Consider the following 15,963-nt stretch of genomic DNA (forward strand, 5'->3'; position numbering starts at 1 on the left):
AATAGTACTCTAAATGTAGCAATAGACAATGTGAATGTGGCGCACAGGATCCCACACTGACCAAACAGAGGTGCACTCAGTAAAGTGGACTCACCCTGTCCACTCGAAAAGACTGGATAACGTAATGGAAAAACTGGGCACTCTCAAGATATTAGAACCATACAGAAGTTTATTAGTATTTGAAACAACATTAAAAACAACTATAAAAAGGTTATAACCCACGTGTTAAAATAACTATAAATACTCAGCAATATATGTATATTCAGTGGCGTAGCTATAGGGGTCGCATCGGTCGCAACTGCGACCGGGCCCCTAAGTCAGGGGGGCCCACGGGGCCCCCTCAGCCAGGAGAACGCGGCCCCCAGCTGATAACAGTTTTAAGTGAGTGAAATCAGATTCACATGGGGCGGAGGCGGAGCGGAGGCGAGGCCCTGCGTGACGCGCACTGCGCAGGGCAGGGAAGGCTAAGTAGGAGGAGGGAAGGGGAGCGGCTTCAGTTGAGGTCAGAAGACGAAAGAGGAAGCTGTGTGCAGCCGCCGGTACTGACTGACTCCGCCTCCTCTCCTGGCTGAGAGCTCCCCTCCTCGGCTCCTCCTATCCTGAGCCTGCGACTCCCTGCCAGACTGTCTGCTGTGCTGAGGTGAGCGTGGCTGGCTGGACCATCCGACCGGACCAGGGTCCTGGTGGTCCGGTCCAGACCAGTTAAAGTGTGTGTCTGTGAACTGTGATTGTCCCTGAGTGAGTGAGTCCGGTCCGGGGGCCCTAACCCGTCTGGTGGGAGCGCCGGTGGCGGTGACATAGTCAGTGATAACTAAGCCCAGCAGCCCCAGACCAGACCAGACCAGTCAATACCCGCTCCTTTAGGAAAAAACAAATCAGTACTCTCATCACTCAGATGTGACTGCAGGCAGCACAGCAGCAGGCCAGAAGCGATCGATCAGCCAGGATTAATGTGCACAGCCTGGGTGGGAGGCCGTCCTTACCCAGGCCTTAGGCAAGTGACAAACTGCCCCCCCCTCCTCAATCTGAGGCAAATGACAAACCCAGCTCTGCTACATCTACAATGAGCAACTACAACAAATGTAATGCCAAACTGCAGTTCCTCTATGTGATTGTGATGCCTTGATAGCTTCCACTGGACCCACATCCTGTGGGTCCAGTGGAAGCTATCCAAGGCATCACATAGAGGAACTGCAGTTTGGCATTACATTTGTTGTAGTTGCTCATTGTAGATGTAGCAGAGCTGAGTTTGTCACTTGCATAAGAATGAGGGGGGGCAGTTTGTCACTTGCCTAAGGGAGGCCTCCCACTGTGCACATTAATCCTGGATGATCGATCGCTGCTGCTCTAACATCTGATGAGAGATTTCCTAAGGGGGTATTGACTGGCATTAGGGACGGGCTGGTGGATGAGGGCAGCCACTCAGTCCTGCCTATGGATCACCCAGTTTGCACTTAGCTATGCCCAGGCCCCATGCCAGGGGGTCCCTGATGTATTAACTGACCAATAACATGGAGATCCCAGTGCCAGCTGCCTTGCTGGTGGACGATTGGCTTATACTTCTGCTGTGGGTCACAGCAGAAGTATATGCCAATCGTCCACCAGCAAGGCAGCTGGCACTGGGATCTCCATGTTATTGGTCAGTTAATACATCAGGGATGTATTAACTGGCGGCGTGATAAACTGGGTGTGGAGCACAATCCTGTTAGTTTAGCTTGAACATGGTGGGTGTGCAGGGGTCTGGTGGTGTTAGGAAACGGTAATGAGGGTAGGGGGGGCCCAAATTGAACTCTTGCATCAAGGCCCATGAGCCTATAGCTACGCCCCTGTGTATATTGTATGGATAGCATGAATGGTGGTCTATATGACTATCTGATTTGGATAGTATACCAGTACTTTAAACCTAAATGGCATAAATAACAAATAAAAACACAGTCCTTTAAATCGATGAATAAGTAAATAAATATTCGCATAAATATTCGTATCCGGATAAACAGTATGAAATCTTCGCAGGGAACGTAATGGCTACGATTTTTCGTATAGCTCTCTCCCTTCTGACACGAATTAATCCCAGAATAAAATAATGCCAACAACGTTCATAATGTCCTGAAAAGTCCAGTACAATAATGATTGGAGGCAACGTTGGTTATTTAGTGTCCCACACTGGAGTAAACCAGCAAGATGTAGCGGCGTTCCGCTATGTATTCGAACCAGAGGCGTCCCACTGGGATATTAACACTGCAGTTGTAATAAATATTCTGCCGGTAAAGTTCGAAAGTAATTCGAAAGTATTTCTTACCGTATGTCTTTCCTCACAAAATCGCTACAAAATCGCTCTGCTGATTCATTCTTTGTGTATAGCAACCAGTTTTGTTCGAGCGGTAGTAATTTTCACTTCCCACGTTGGTAAATGTTTGACACGTGCAGTCCGATCTTTGCTGTAGACTGTGGTCTTTCAAGGTTTCTTTCTCATTTACCCTTTCGGCGGTGATGAACAAATATACTGTGAGAGTTCGGCAATATCTTTCGGTCTCCAGTGTTTAGAGGTTCGGGGTCCTGTCTAGGCTAGACGCATTTCGGGGCATTTAATCGCCCCTTCCTCAGTAGCTACCAGTCCCCCTTAAAGTCCTTCCTTTTATAGTGAGAGGATACATTCTCAAGACCCGTCATGGATCTTTTTTCGGATTTGGGATAAAACCTTTTCTGGGATTTACATTCAGTCTTATACTTCATTATCCTTTTTAGTTATACCTTACAATTTCCAATACATTGTCTTATATATACCCTTAATCCATAGTCATATATTAATAGTTTTAGAACAAATAAAACCATTAAAAACATGTGAAAGCAATGATATGTTTAAAAACTTCCCATACAGATTATATATCTAACTCTGTTGGTATTTTAAAACAAGAAGAATTACATTTTATACTTAATAAATTCCCACGGATACCAGCATTTTACACTATACCTAAAATACATAAGGATAAAAACAACCCACCAGGGCTCCCCATTGTATCAGGGATAGACTATTTGACCTGTAATCTGTCCCAATACATTGATGTACTGCTACAACCGAGGGTGAAAAAAATGCCCTCTTATACGAAAGACACGACTCAAATGATTAAAATAATAGAGAACATGTATTTTGAGGAACAATGGTTGATGTGTACATTAGATGTTCAATCTTTATATACGGTTATCAACCATATACAGGGCAAAGAAGCAGTCAGAGCTCAACTGGAACAAGGTAGACTGACTAAAGGACAAATAGAGTTTTTAATCAATGGCATTGATTTTATATTGTCCCATAATTATTTAAATTTTAATGGGGACTTTTATTTACAGATCCAAGGTACTGCCATGGGCACCAGGTTCGCCCCCAGTAATGCTAATTTTTTTATGGCCAATTAGGAGGAACAAGTCATTGCCACCCGACTGGGGACGGACCTGGTGCTCTGGCAAAGGTATATCGATGATATATATTTTATATGGAAATCTGGAAGGGATAAGTTGGACAGTTTTTTAGCAGAAATTAATTTTAATGTTTTTAACCTCAACTGGTTTCTATACACAAAGAATAAATTAGCAGAGCGATTTTGTAGCGATTTTGTGAGGAAAGACATACGGTAAGAAATACTTTCGAATTACTTTCGAACTTTACCGGCAGAATATTTATTACAACTGCAGTGTTAATATCCCAGTGGGACGCCGCTGGTTCGAATACATAGCGGGACGCCGCTACATCTTGCTGGTTTACTCCAGTGTGGGACAGTAAATAACCAACGTTGCCTCCAATCATTATTGTACTGGACTTTTCAGGACATTATGAACGTTGTTGGCATTATTTTATTCTGGGATTAATTCGTGTCAGAAGGGAGAGAGCTATACGAAAAATCGTAGCCATTACGTTCCCTGCGAAGATTTCATACTGTTTATCCGGATACGAATATTTATGCGAATATTTATTTACTTATTCATCGATTTAACCACTTCCCGCAACTGTAACGCCGAAAGGCGTCATTGCGGCGGCTCCCCCAGGCTACGCTAACGCCAATAGGCGTCATCTCGCGTCAGCCGAGATTTCCTGTGAACGCGCGCACACAGGCGCGCGCGCTCACAGGAACGGAAGGTAAGAGAGTTGATCTCCAGCCTGCCAGCGGCGATCGTTCGCTGGCAGGCTGGAGATGTGTTTTTTTTAACCCCTAACAGGTATATTAGACGCTGTTTTGATAACAGCGTCTAATATACCTGCTACCTGGTCCTCTGGTGGTCCCCTTTGTTTGGATCGACCACCAGAGGACACAGGTAGCTCAGTAAAGTAGCACCAAGCACCACTACACTACACTACACCCCCCCGTCACTTATTAACCCCTTATTAGCCCCTGATCACCCCTGATCACCCCATATAGACTCCCTGATCACCCCCCTGTCATTGATCACCCCCCTGTCATTGATCACCCCCCTGTAAAGCTCCATTCAGACGTCCGCATGATTTTTACGGATCCACTGATAGATGGATCGGATCCGCAAAACGCATCCGGACGTCTGAATGAAGCCTTACAGGGGCGTGATCAATGACTGTGGTGATCACCCCATATAGACTCCCTGATCACCCCCCTGTCATTGATTACCCCCCTGTCATTGATTACCCCCCTGTAAAGCTCCATTCAGACGTCCGCATGATTTTTACGGATCCACTGATAGATGGATCGGATCCGCAAAACGCATCCGGACGTCTGAATGAAGCCTTACAGGGGCATGATCAATGACTGTGGTGATCACCCCATATAGACTCCCTGATCACCCCCCTGTAAAGCTCCATTCAGATGTCCGCATGATTTTTACGGATGCACTGATAGATGGATCGGATCCGCAAAACGCATCCGGACGTCTGAATGAAGCCTTACAGGGGCATGATCAATGATTGTGGTGATCACCCCATATAGACTCCCTGATCACCCCCCTGTCATTGATTACACCCCTGTCATTGATCACCCCCCTGTAAAGCTCCATTCAGATGTCCGCATGATTTTTACGGATGCACTGATAGATGGATCGGATCCGCAAAACGCATCCGGACGTCTGAATGAAGCCTTACAGGGGCATGATCAATGACTGTGGTGATCACCCCCCTGTCATTGATTACCCCCCTGTAAAGCTCCATTCAGATGTCCGCATGATTTTTACGGATGCACTGATAGATGGATCGGATCCGCAAAACGCATCCGGACGTCTGAATGAAGCCTTACAGGGGCGTGATCAATGACTGTGGTTATCACCCCATATAGACTCCCTGATCACCCCCCTGTCATTGATTACACCCCTGTCATTGATCACCCCCCTGTAAAGCTCCATTCAGATGTCCGCATGATTTTTACGGATCCACTGATAGATGGATCGGATCCGCAAAACGCATCCGGACGTCTGAATGAAGCCTTACAGGGGCGTGATCAATGACTGTGGTGATCACCCCATATAGACTCCCTGATCACCCCCCTGTCATTGATTACCCCCCTGTCATTGATTACCCCCCTGTAAAGCTCCATTCAGACGTCCGCATGATTTTTACGGATCCACTGATAGATGGATCGGATCCGCAAAACGCATCCGGACGTCTGAATGAAGCCTTACAGGGGCATGATCAATGACTGTGGTGATCACCCCATATAGACTCCCTGATCACCCCCCTGTCATTGATTACCCCCCTGTAAAGCTCCATTCAGATGTCCGCATGATTTTTACGGATGCACTGATAGATGGATCGGATCCGCAAAACGCATACGGACGTCTGAATGAAGCCTTACACGGGCGTGATCAATGACTGTGGTTATCACCCCATATAGACTCCCTGATCACCCCCCTGTCATTGATCACCCCCCCCTGTCATTGATCACCCCTCTGTAAGGCTCCAGACATTTTTTTGGCCCAAGTTAGCGGAATTATTATTTTTTTTTTCTTACAAAGTCTCATATTCCACTAACTTGTGTCAAAAAATAAAATCTCACATGAACTCACCATACCCCTCACGGAAACCAAATGCGTAAAATTTTTTAGACATTTATATTCCAGACTTCTTCTCACGCTTTAGGGCCCCTAGAATGCCAGGGCAGTATAAATACCCCACATGTGACCCCATTTCGGAAAGAAGACACCCCCAGGTATTCCGTGAGGGGCATATTGAGTCCATGAAAGATTGAAATTTTTGTCCCAAGTTAGCGGAACGGGAGACTTTGTGAGAAAAAAAATTAAAAATATCAATTTCCGCTAACTTGTGCCAAAAAAAAAAAATTTCTATGAACTCGCCATGCCCCTCATTGAATACCTTGGGGTGTCTTCTTTCCAAAATGGGGTCACATGTGGGGTATTTATACTGCCCTGGCATTCTAGGGGCCCCAAAGCGTGAGAAGAAGTCTGGTATCCAAATGTCTAAAAATGCCCTCCTAAAAGGAATTTGGGCACCTTTGCGCATCTAGGCTGCAATAAAGTGTCACACATCTGGTATCGCCGTACTCAGGAGAAGTTGGGGAATGTGTTTTGGGGTGTCATTTTACATATACCCATGCTGGGTGAGAGAAATATCTTGGTCAAATGCCAACTTTGTATAAAAAAATGGTAAAAGTTGTCTTTTGCCAAGATATTTCTCTCACCCAGCAAGGGTATATGTAAAATGACACCCCAAAACACATTCCCCAACTTCTCCTGAATACGGCGATACCACATGTGTGACACTTTTTTGCAGCCTAGGTGGGCAAAGGGGCCCATATTCCAAAGAGCACCTTTAGGATTTCACAGGTCATTTACCTACTTACCACACATTAGGGCCCCTGGAAAATGCCAGGGCAGTATAACTACCCCACAAGTGACCCCATTTTGGAAAGAAGACACCCCAAGGTATTCCGTGAGGGGCATGGCAAGTTCCTAGAATTTTTTATTTTTTGTCACAAGTTAGTGGAAAATGCTGATTTTTTTTTTTTTTTCATACAAAGTCTCATTTTCCACTAACTTGTGACAAAAAATAAAAAATTCTAGGAACTTGCCATGCCCCTCACGGAATACCTTGGGGTCTCTTCTTTCCAAAATGGGGTCACTTGTGGGGTAGTTATACTGCCCTGGCATTCTAGGGGCCCGAATGTGTGGTAAGGAGTTTGAAATCAAATTCTGTAAAAAATGACCTGTGAAATCCGAAAGGTGCTCTTTGGAATATGGGCCCCTTTGCCCACCTAGGCTGCAAAAAAGTGTCACACATCTGGTATTGCCGTACTCAGGAGAAGGTGGGGAATGTGTTTTGGGGTGTCATTTTACATATACCCATGCTGGGTGAGAGAAATATCTTGGCAAAAGACAACTTTTCCCATTTTTTTATACAAAGTTGGCATTTGACCAAGATATTTATCTCACCCAGCATGGGTATATGTAAAATGACACCCCAAAACACATTCCTCAACTTCTCCTGAGTACGTAGATACCAGATGTGTGACACTTTTTTGCAGCCTAGGTGGGCAAAGGGGCCCACATTCCAAAAGCACCTTTCAGATTTCACTGGTCATTTTTTACAGAATTTGATTTCAAACTCCTTACCACACATTTGGGCCCCTAGAATGCCAGGGCAGTATAACTACCCCACAAGTGACCCCATTTTGGAAAGAAGAGACCCCAAGGTATTTCGTGATGGGCATAGTGAGTTCATAGAAGTTTTTATTTTTTGTCACAAGTTAGTGGAATATGAGACTTTGCAGGAAAAAAAATAAAATAAAAAAAAATCATCATTTTCCGCTAACTTGTGACAAAAAATAAAAAGTTCTATGAACTCACTATGCCCATCAGCGAATACCTTAGGGTGTGTACTTTCCGAAATGGGGTCATTTGTGGGGTATTTGTACTGTCTGGGCATTGTAGAACCTCAGGAAACATGACAGGTGCTCAGAAAGTCAGAGCTGCTTCAAAAAGCGGAAATTCACATTTTTGTACCATAGTTTGTAAACGCTATAACTTTTACCCAAACCATTTTTTTTTTACCCAAACATTTTTTTTTTATCAAAGACATGTAGAACTATAAATTTAGAGCAAAATTTCTATATGGATCTCGTTTTTTTTTGCAAAATTTTACAACTGAAAGTGAAAAATGTCATTTTTTTGCAAAAAAAATCGTTAAATTTCGATTAATAACAAAAAAAGTAAAAATGTCAGCAGCAATGAAATACCACCAAATGAAAGCTCTATTAGTGAGAAGAAAAGGAGGTAAAATTCATTTGGGTGGTAAGTTGCATGACCGAGCAATAAACGGTGAAAGTAGTGTAGTGCCGATTTGTAAAAAAGGGCCTGGTCTTTAGGGGGGTATAAACCTGTGGTCCTTAAGTGGTTAAAGGACTGTGTTTTTATTTGTTATTTATGCCATTTAGGTTTAAAGTACTGGTATACTATCCAAATCAGATAGTCATATAGACCACCATTCATGCTATCCATACAATATACATATATTGCTGAGTATTTATAGTTATTTTAACACGTGGGTTATAACCTTTTTATAGTTGTTTTTGATGTTGTTTCAAATACTAATAAACTTCTGTATGGTTCTAATATCTTGAGAGTGCCTAGTTTTTCCATTACAGTACTCTAAATGTACTTGTGCTATTTAACATACTTTTTATTTGAATGCATTGCGATTATAAAACGATAAAAGTGCTACATGTAAAAGACCTTTACATATCACTCTGGCACTCTCTCATGCATTATATCAGTGGTCTCGAAGTCACGCCCCTGGGACAATCACGGCACTGCAAAACTGTACAATGTGTGCCGCAGCAGTTCCTTTCGGCCAGTGCTATGACATCCTTCACTGAGCAGTTTGCGAAAGGATGTATTAGTAAGTTCTGTAAAAGTCAAAGGTGCAGACCTTTCTAATCAACAGCTGTATCAACAGGGATTGTACCTCCTCACCTCCCTGGGAAAAAGTAAGTAGGTGAGGGGTCTTTTTCATTGAATGTGCATATGGCTATGGGGGTGGGGAACGGGGGAGGGTTGCATTATTGTGTGTGTGGGGGGGGGGGGATTTGTGTGTGTGTGTGTGTATGTATTAGGCCACATTCACACCTGTAAGTTTATGTGTGATTTGTGATACCTGTGTCAAATTATATTTTTCATGCAGTCAATTACTCTCCTTGGACCAATTTGTCTTGCATCAAGGCAGAGTAATTTGTTCATAACCACATGCGGCACAACCACATCATATAACTAGCAATTAAATAACAATTAAATTACATGCAGCTGTCACCTGATCATTATCCTGCTGCAGGAAAAGGAAAATTACTGACACAGATATCCTTATTCACACTGAAACTTACAGGTGTGAATGGGGCCTAATACACACACAAGCACACAGAAATACTGACACTGCACACATATGTACATGTATAAATACTGATAGGACACACAGAGAAACATTAAAGGAGAACTATGAGGTGAGTGCTTTTCACTCACCTGTTAGTTCTAGCCGACCTGTGACAATAAGACTGTCACAGGTCGGCTCAGTAGATCTGGAGGTGAGAGAACACATACCGGCGTTCGCTTATCCTCTCGATCCTGCCACAGCTCTCGGCCATGACAGAGGAGGGGCTGGATTCCCCCCTCCCCGCTCCGATCCGCCAGCGCTGACTGGCGGATCGGACGAGGGAGGGGGCCGGTGCAGCTGGCTCTGCTCCTAGATAGGCAGAGCCAGCTGTCAGTCACGCAGCTGGGCGGATCCAGACATAATTGTCGAGATACGAGCTTAGGGTGACGGGAGAATGCTAGTTTGTGTCCTCCCATTCCCCTAGGAGAACTATGGCGAAAATCCTTAACCCCATAGTTCTCCTTTAACACACATACCCATATCACTCACCGAAATCATGATAATACGCAACACTTAAAAATATAATGTCATTGCATAAAATTAAGAAATATACAAGAAATTATCACAAACACACACTGACATCAAAAACGCACGCAAACATTAACACTGGTGAATGAGAAAATTTTACAGTGGACCCCTCCATTAAATAGAGTTTAGACACCTTATTTATTCAATTATTTTCAAGGGGACCTTGGAGATTGTAAGATTTTACTGTAAATTAGTGCGGTGTGAGAAGACTTTGCTGGGCTTAAGGTACCAGATGGCTACTAGGCAAGAATGTAAATAAATATGTAAAATTAGTGTTTTTTTCTAAATAATTTAAAAACAGTAGTGTAAGCATCAAAACATATTAGTTGGTGGGGGCAATTGTTGTCACATCCTAGGTGTTTTATAATCACTCATGCTACAAATCATTTGAATTGACAGGTGCATATAATCATCCTGGAGCAATAGCCAGGCTGCTATTGACTACTTCAATTTGCAATAGTCCGATGGCTCTTGAAGCCCTGCCCACTGAACAGAGGAGCGGCCCAGAGAAAGTTATCTCTCTGTAACGATCCTGTGCTTGGTGGGCGGGCTTTCAAAAGCCAGCCTGCTATAGACTTTTGAGATTTGAACTACCCAATCGCAGGCTGGCTGTTTCTCACCATTGTTCACCTTCTGCTGCCGACCACGGAATCGACCTGTCAGCGAAATGTAAATCACTAATTTTGTTTGCTAATAAATTTATTTCCTTATGATCAAACATTTTGGTGTGCACCAAGCAACAGAACACTTTTTAAAGCACATGAACCATCCAGCCAAAAAAAGAAAATATATCTTCTGTCCAGTTGCTTGACAGTGCTGGAAAATGGCGACTTTACTGTATATACAATATATTCATTGTTGCTGATTTTATTTTTGTGACTTCATAAATATATATTTTTTTTCCATTACTGTGGCACTAAATAATTTTATGTTAACTTACAAATAATTTTTACTGGTACTAAAGTACATTGAAAACAGTTGTTAATTTTCACTGCCATTTATAGATAGAACTAGAGGATTCCAGCCTTCAAGAAAATCCACAAGTGGAAATCTTCAATTCATACCACATAAAGCAAAAAGCAATAACGGAATTCGAGGAAAGTTCGAAATCAAACTTTATTTGCTTAAAAAAGACTAAGAACTTTGGGAATGAAGGTAAAGTTACATTACATATTGTGATATTTATAAATGTTTTGAAATGTTAAAATGTTTTATCATCAGGAAATCTGTCTTTCTTGACAAACTGTATTTTCATTATTTCTAATATTGTTAAGATTGTTTAATGTAATTAATTGATATCTTACTGCTTAAGGCCTCATTCACAATATCCGTTAGTGTAGTGTGTACACGCCTGTTAATGGGCCGATACCGGGTGGGACATTTGCTGCTTGTCATTGCAAGCAGGAGCCTGTTCTTTTCTATTGGAGGATACGGCTGTACGGTGTCATCCGCACACCCCAACTTGCATGTTGGGGGAATTCGCACTTGTACACAGACAGTGTGCATGCAAGTTCAGACACCCGGACCCACATGTATGTGCAAGTTCAGTTGTGCAATTAATAATATATGCATCATTGGTGCGTTGGTGTTTATTTACATGTGTATATTGAACTACATAAAGTGTTAGAGCGCTTCTGTGTAAGGTATCAATTATGTATAGTATATAATCTGTTTGGATTTTTATGAATTGTATGTGGGTCTTTCTTTTGTTCTTGTGCTGTTTATTTTTTTAAATTAGAGTGACATTAAAGTCAAAAAAATGTTTCCCTCCCCCCAATGTTGATGTCAACACTTAACTTAAATGATGTCTCTTATTCCGATCTTCTTCTTCTTTCCTGATGTTTTCATCTGTCCCTCCAGCGGTGCGACGGCTCTCCATTCCAGCGCTGACTCCTCTCTGCTTGCAGGCACTTCCGATCCAGCACTTGCGTCTATGCTCATCTCCCGGTCGAAAATCCGAACTGCGCATGTTTTTTTTTTATTGTGTGGATGAGGATTACAATGAACTCCAAAAAGCAATAATCAGGTAATATCTTTTTAACATTAGTACAATATGGTGGCTCACTTCAAGCGGATTATGGAATCAGGTGCTACTAACCCAAATTAGAGGGACACCCACCCTCTAGTCAAGTATAGCTAATAGATAAGGAAATAGTGGGTGAGCACTCAGGCACTTGGACTTAATAAAATTTATTAAATCAATTTATTGATACATGTATTAGTCATAAAATCAATTAAGATAAATATAAAACATAAGATGTAGTCACCAATGGGAATCAATGTGCTAAAATCTCACACTTCACATATACAGTCTTTGCAATGTCCAAACAGTGTGGGCTGACAAGACAAGTGGCTAGACGCAAATCCACTACCAGAGTGTCAAATCTCAGGTATGGCTATCAGTCCTTGTCCCATATATGGAACCGCGTCAAGCACAGGTAGATATCCAAGGCATGGTTAGGATGATAGTAATTATCTCTTCCACAGAGTTTTCGGTGCAATAGGACTTTGACGTTATCACAAGCTTAATAGCTGTAGGTATTATTCATAACCTCATGTGTGAGTCAATGCTTTGAGGAGGAATAGTTCTTACCTTCCTTCCTATCCACACAAGTAGCAGGCAGTGCAGGTTAGTGCCGGCGTCACGCTTCAAACTACTCACGCTGGCTATCCCGAACTATCGCGGGAGTTGGATCGGGACTTGGTTAGTCCGTGCGTGGTAATCCTCCGGCTGGAACAAGGAAACTGCCTCTTCGGTCTGTGTTTGTTTGTTCCTATAGAGGTTACTGCGACTGCAATTGCAATATTCGTAGCGTGGCCACGCTAATAATCACGGAGGTACTGCTCACAGGTGTCCGGCCCAGACGCGTTTCGGGAATTAGCCTTCCCTTTAAAACGTCTAGCATTATTACGTATTTCTTCACCGTTGTTCTAATACATACAAAAACACAAAACAAACTGAAAAATGTGTAATTTGGATTTAGGTAAATTATTGCTTAGAAAACTATAATGATCGATGTAGCATAAAAGATGATATGTGAATTGTCCTCTTCAACATGTATTAAAGCTTAAACATGAGCACATTGAACCCATTAGATTACCATATTTTGTTTAGAATGATGAATATCGCCATCAGCTCTCATAGTTCATGTCTATAAATCCAAGTACTGTTGTTTCTAATATACTGCCATAATAGTGCTCTTTTCTAAAATAAAAAAAGGCAGAAGACTATAACTTTGCGAAAAGAAGACGTATGTTACAGAATACCAAAAAAATGGTCTGCACTGCTACAATATTTATATCGCACATAATCAGCTATCCGGAGTTTAAGGTAAACCTAAAAATATGATGTACATTATGCTCTTTTATTAATGTAATTGTAATAACTTTCTTGTTTTAAGAAAAAGTTAAATGATTAGTACATAATGGTAACAACAATTATTTTTTACTTTTCCATTAAAAATCTTAAGTAGCCTGGCAAAATATAACAGTAGGGTGTAGTGCAGGGATTATACAAACTTTTTCCAAATAAGGGCCAGATGCCACATCTTTTAAATGGATGTTGAGCCACATTCTTTGTATGCCCTGGTCTAGTGCACAAATAACCAAGTTATTTTTTAATAATCAACCTTATTCTAATTTATTTCTTTATCAATTAAAAAACAAACGCTATTGTGTTGTTGATACAACTTTTTTAATTAACAAACTACTGTACGTTTTCTATTAGATTACACAGAACACACAAAAGCGAAAAGCAACATTGTCTTTGAAACTTCGCAATGCTATACAACATAGTAGTGAAACAGTAAAAGGCATCCATGGATATGTTACTGAATTACCTGTGGTTTCCGAACATATAAACCATGAAAGTACTGGAGAGGTAAGATTTAATAAACACACTAGTGTTTGATTTGAGGATGAATTTTAGGTTACAGGGTAATTGATATGATGTCTCATCTTAAAATAGTTAACACTTCATGATTTCCAATTGCTTCTGCTGTTTTCGAGTTCTTTGTCAATGATAGCAGGTGTACATAAATAGGCCTATTGCTATTATTATTATACAGGATTTATAGAGTACCAACAGTTTGCGCAGCGCTTTACAATATAAATAAGACATTACAATCACAATGCAATTTAAGACAAGATGGTAAGGAGGGCCCTGCCCCTGAGGGCTTACAATCTAAAGGGAGGGGCAAGTGATACATGAGAAGGTAGCTGTGCGAGGGATTAATTGCTTTAGAATGTGAGAGTTCTGTGGTGAGGTTGAGGTGGGATTGGCTTCCCAGAAGAGATGAGTCTTCAGGGATCGCCTAAAGGCAGTCACAGTGGGAGATAGACGGACAGGTTGGGCTAAAGAGTTCCAGAGGATGGGATAGACTATAGAGAAGTCGCTGAGGCGAGCATGGGAGGAGTGGATGAGGGAGCAGGAAATTAGAAGGTCTTTGGAAGAGCGGAGGGGTGTTATTTTCAGACAAGCTATGATATATATCCGGGGGCGGAGTTGTGGATGGCTTTGTAAGTCATTGTGAATATTTAGAATTTGTATTTTTCAGCTACACTCGTTCAAGAGCGCGGCTATGTCTTTTTTATAATTCTGGTTTCTTTAGTTTGCCACAGTTGTAGTGTACATGTTCGAACTCTGTGTTAATTGAGGGGACCCAAAGTGTCTAGGGAGGATAAGAGCGATCTCTAGTAGACAGAAGTAGTCGGGGCAGGGCAGGACAGAGGTGAGATTTTGTCATAAAGGTGGTCAGTAGCATAATAGAGAAGAGAAGGGTCGAGGTGGCAAAGGTTGCTTGAGGTAACAGTGTGCCGTGTCAGTGTAATCATGGTTGGGGACAGGGTTAGTGTGAAACTGACAAGGTTGTGGTTTGAGAAGGGGGAAAGGGGTGTTTGAGAGGTTGCAAGGAGAGCATAGGTGAGAGAAAACAAGATCTAGAATGTCACTATCAAAGTGAGTTGGAGTGTCTGACAATTGTGTTAGGTCAGGAGAAAAAGTTAGGTTAAGAGATTGAATGTTATTAACAATGTTAAAGTCACCAGGAATGATAGTGAGTATTTCTGAAAAGAGAAAGTAGGGTAGACATGCAGAGAAGTCATCAAGAAAGCGAGATACCGGTCCAGGCTGCCAGTATATAACAGTAATCCTGTGCGAAAATTGGAGAGAATAGGCGAATACAGTGTGCTTAAAAAGAGGACAGGGATAGAGAGGGAGGAGAACCACAACTTTAAAAGTGCATTGTCTGTTCATTTTATATGTGTAATCAAATATTAATAGTATGTATTAAACTGCAGATAAGTAAAGAAAGGTCCCGGAGACAAATAGAGTTCCTCTGTCAGCTCTTCTTTATTAATCACGTATGGTTGACAGACATGACCACCACGTACACGGCAGGAACATTGACGCGTTTCGGGTGAGTACCCTTAGTCGACTAAGGATACTCACCCGAAACGCGTCAATGTTCCTGCCGTGTACGTGGTGGTCATGTCTGTCAACCATACGTGATTAATAAAGAAGAGCTGACAGAGGAACTCTATTTGTCTCCGGGACCTTTCTTTACTTATCTGCAGCCTGCTACGGGAACACTCCCCTAGGGCCTCTGGAGCCGGGACTACACATTCCACCAGAGAGGTGAGCTGGACAAAGTTTTCCATATTTTAGTATGTATTAAACATGTGCACGGACAAAACATTTGTTTTATTAGCAAACAAATGTAAATTAATAATGTTTCCATTCATTTCGAGAAAAAATATACACTGCGTGCAGAATTATTAGGCAAATGAGTATTTTGACCACATCATCCTCTTTATGCATGTTGTCTTACTCCAAGCTGTATAGGCTCGAAAGCCTACTACCAATTAAGCATGTTAGGTGATGTGCATCTCTGTAATGAGAAGGGGTGTGGTCTAATGACATCAACACCCTATATTAGGTGTGCATAATTATTAGGCAACTTCCTGTCCTTTGGCAAAATGGGTCAAAAGAAGGATTTGACAGGCTCAGAAAAGTCAAAAATAGTGAGATATCTTGCAGAGGGATG

The 15,963-nt window shown here is 42.1% G+C and overlaps 1 protein-coding gene and 1 long non-coding RNA gene across 2 annotated transcripts in view; both read left to right on the plus strand.

Moving 5' to 3' along the window:
- The first annotated feature begins 8,827 nt into the window (after nt 1-8,827).
- LOC120980524 lies at nt 8,828-11,826 on the plus strand. The gene is made up of 3 exons (XR_005774538.1): nt 8,828-8,954; nt 10,924-11,074; nt 11,780-11,826. It is a non-coding gene; the product is annotated as an uncharacterized LOC120980524 (long non-coding RNA).
- Nucleotides 11,827-13,143: 1,317 nt separating this feature from the next.
- The window catches only part of LOC120980051, a 67,889-nt gene continuing 65,069 nt past the window's right edge, over nt 13,144-15,963 (plus strand). The window contains exons 1-2 of the mRNA XM_040408920.1: nt 13,144-13,250; nt 13,647-13,799. Of these exons, the coding sequence (XP_040264854.1) occupies nt 13,173-13,250; nt 13,647-13,799 (231 nt within the window). The 5' untranslated portion in view covers nt 13,144-13,172. The remainder of the gene's footprint in view (nt 13,251-13,646; nt 13,800-15,963) is intronic.

Source organism: Bufo bufo, chromosome 10 (genome assembly GCF_905171765.1).
Source record: "Bufo bufo chromosome 10, aBufBuf1.1, whole genome shotgun sequence".
In the NCBI taxonomy this organism is placed as follows: domain Eukaryota; kingdom Metazoa; phylum Chordata; class Amphibia; order Anura; family Bufonidae; genus Bufo; species Bufo bufo.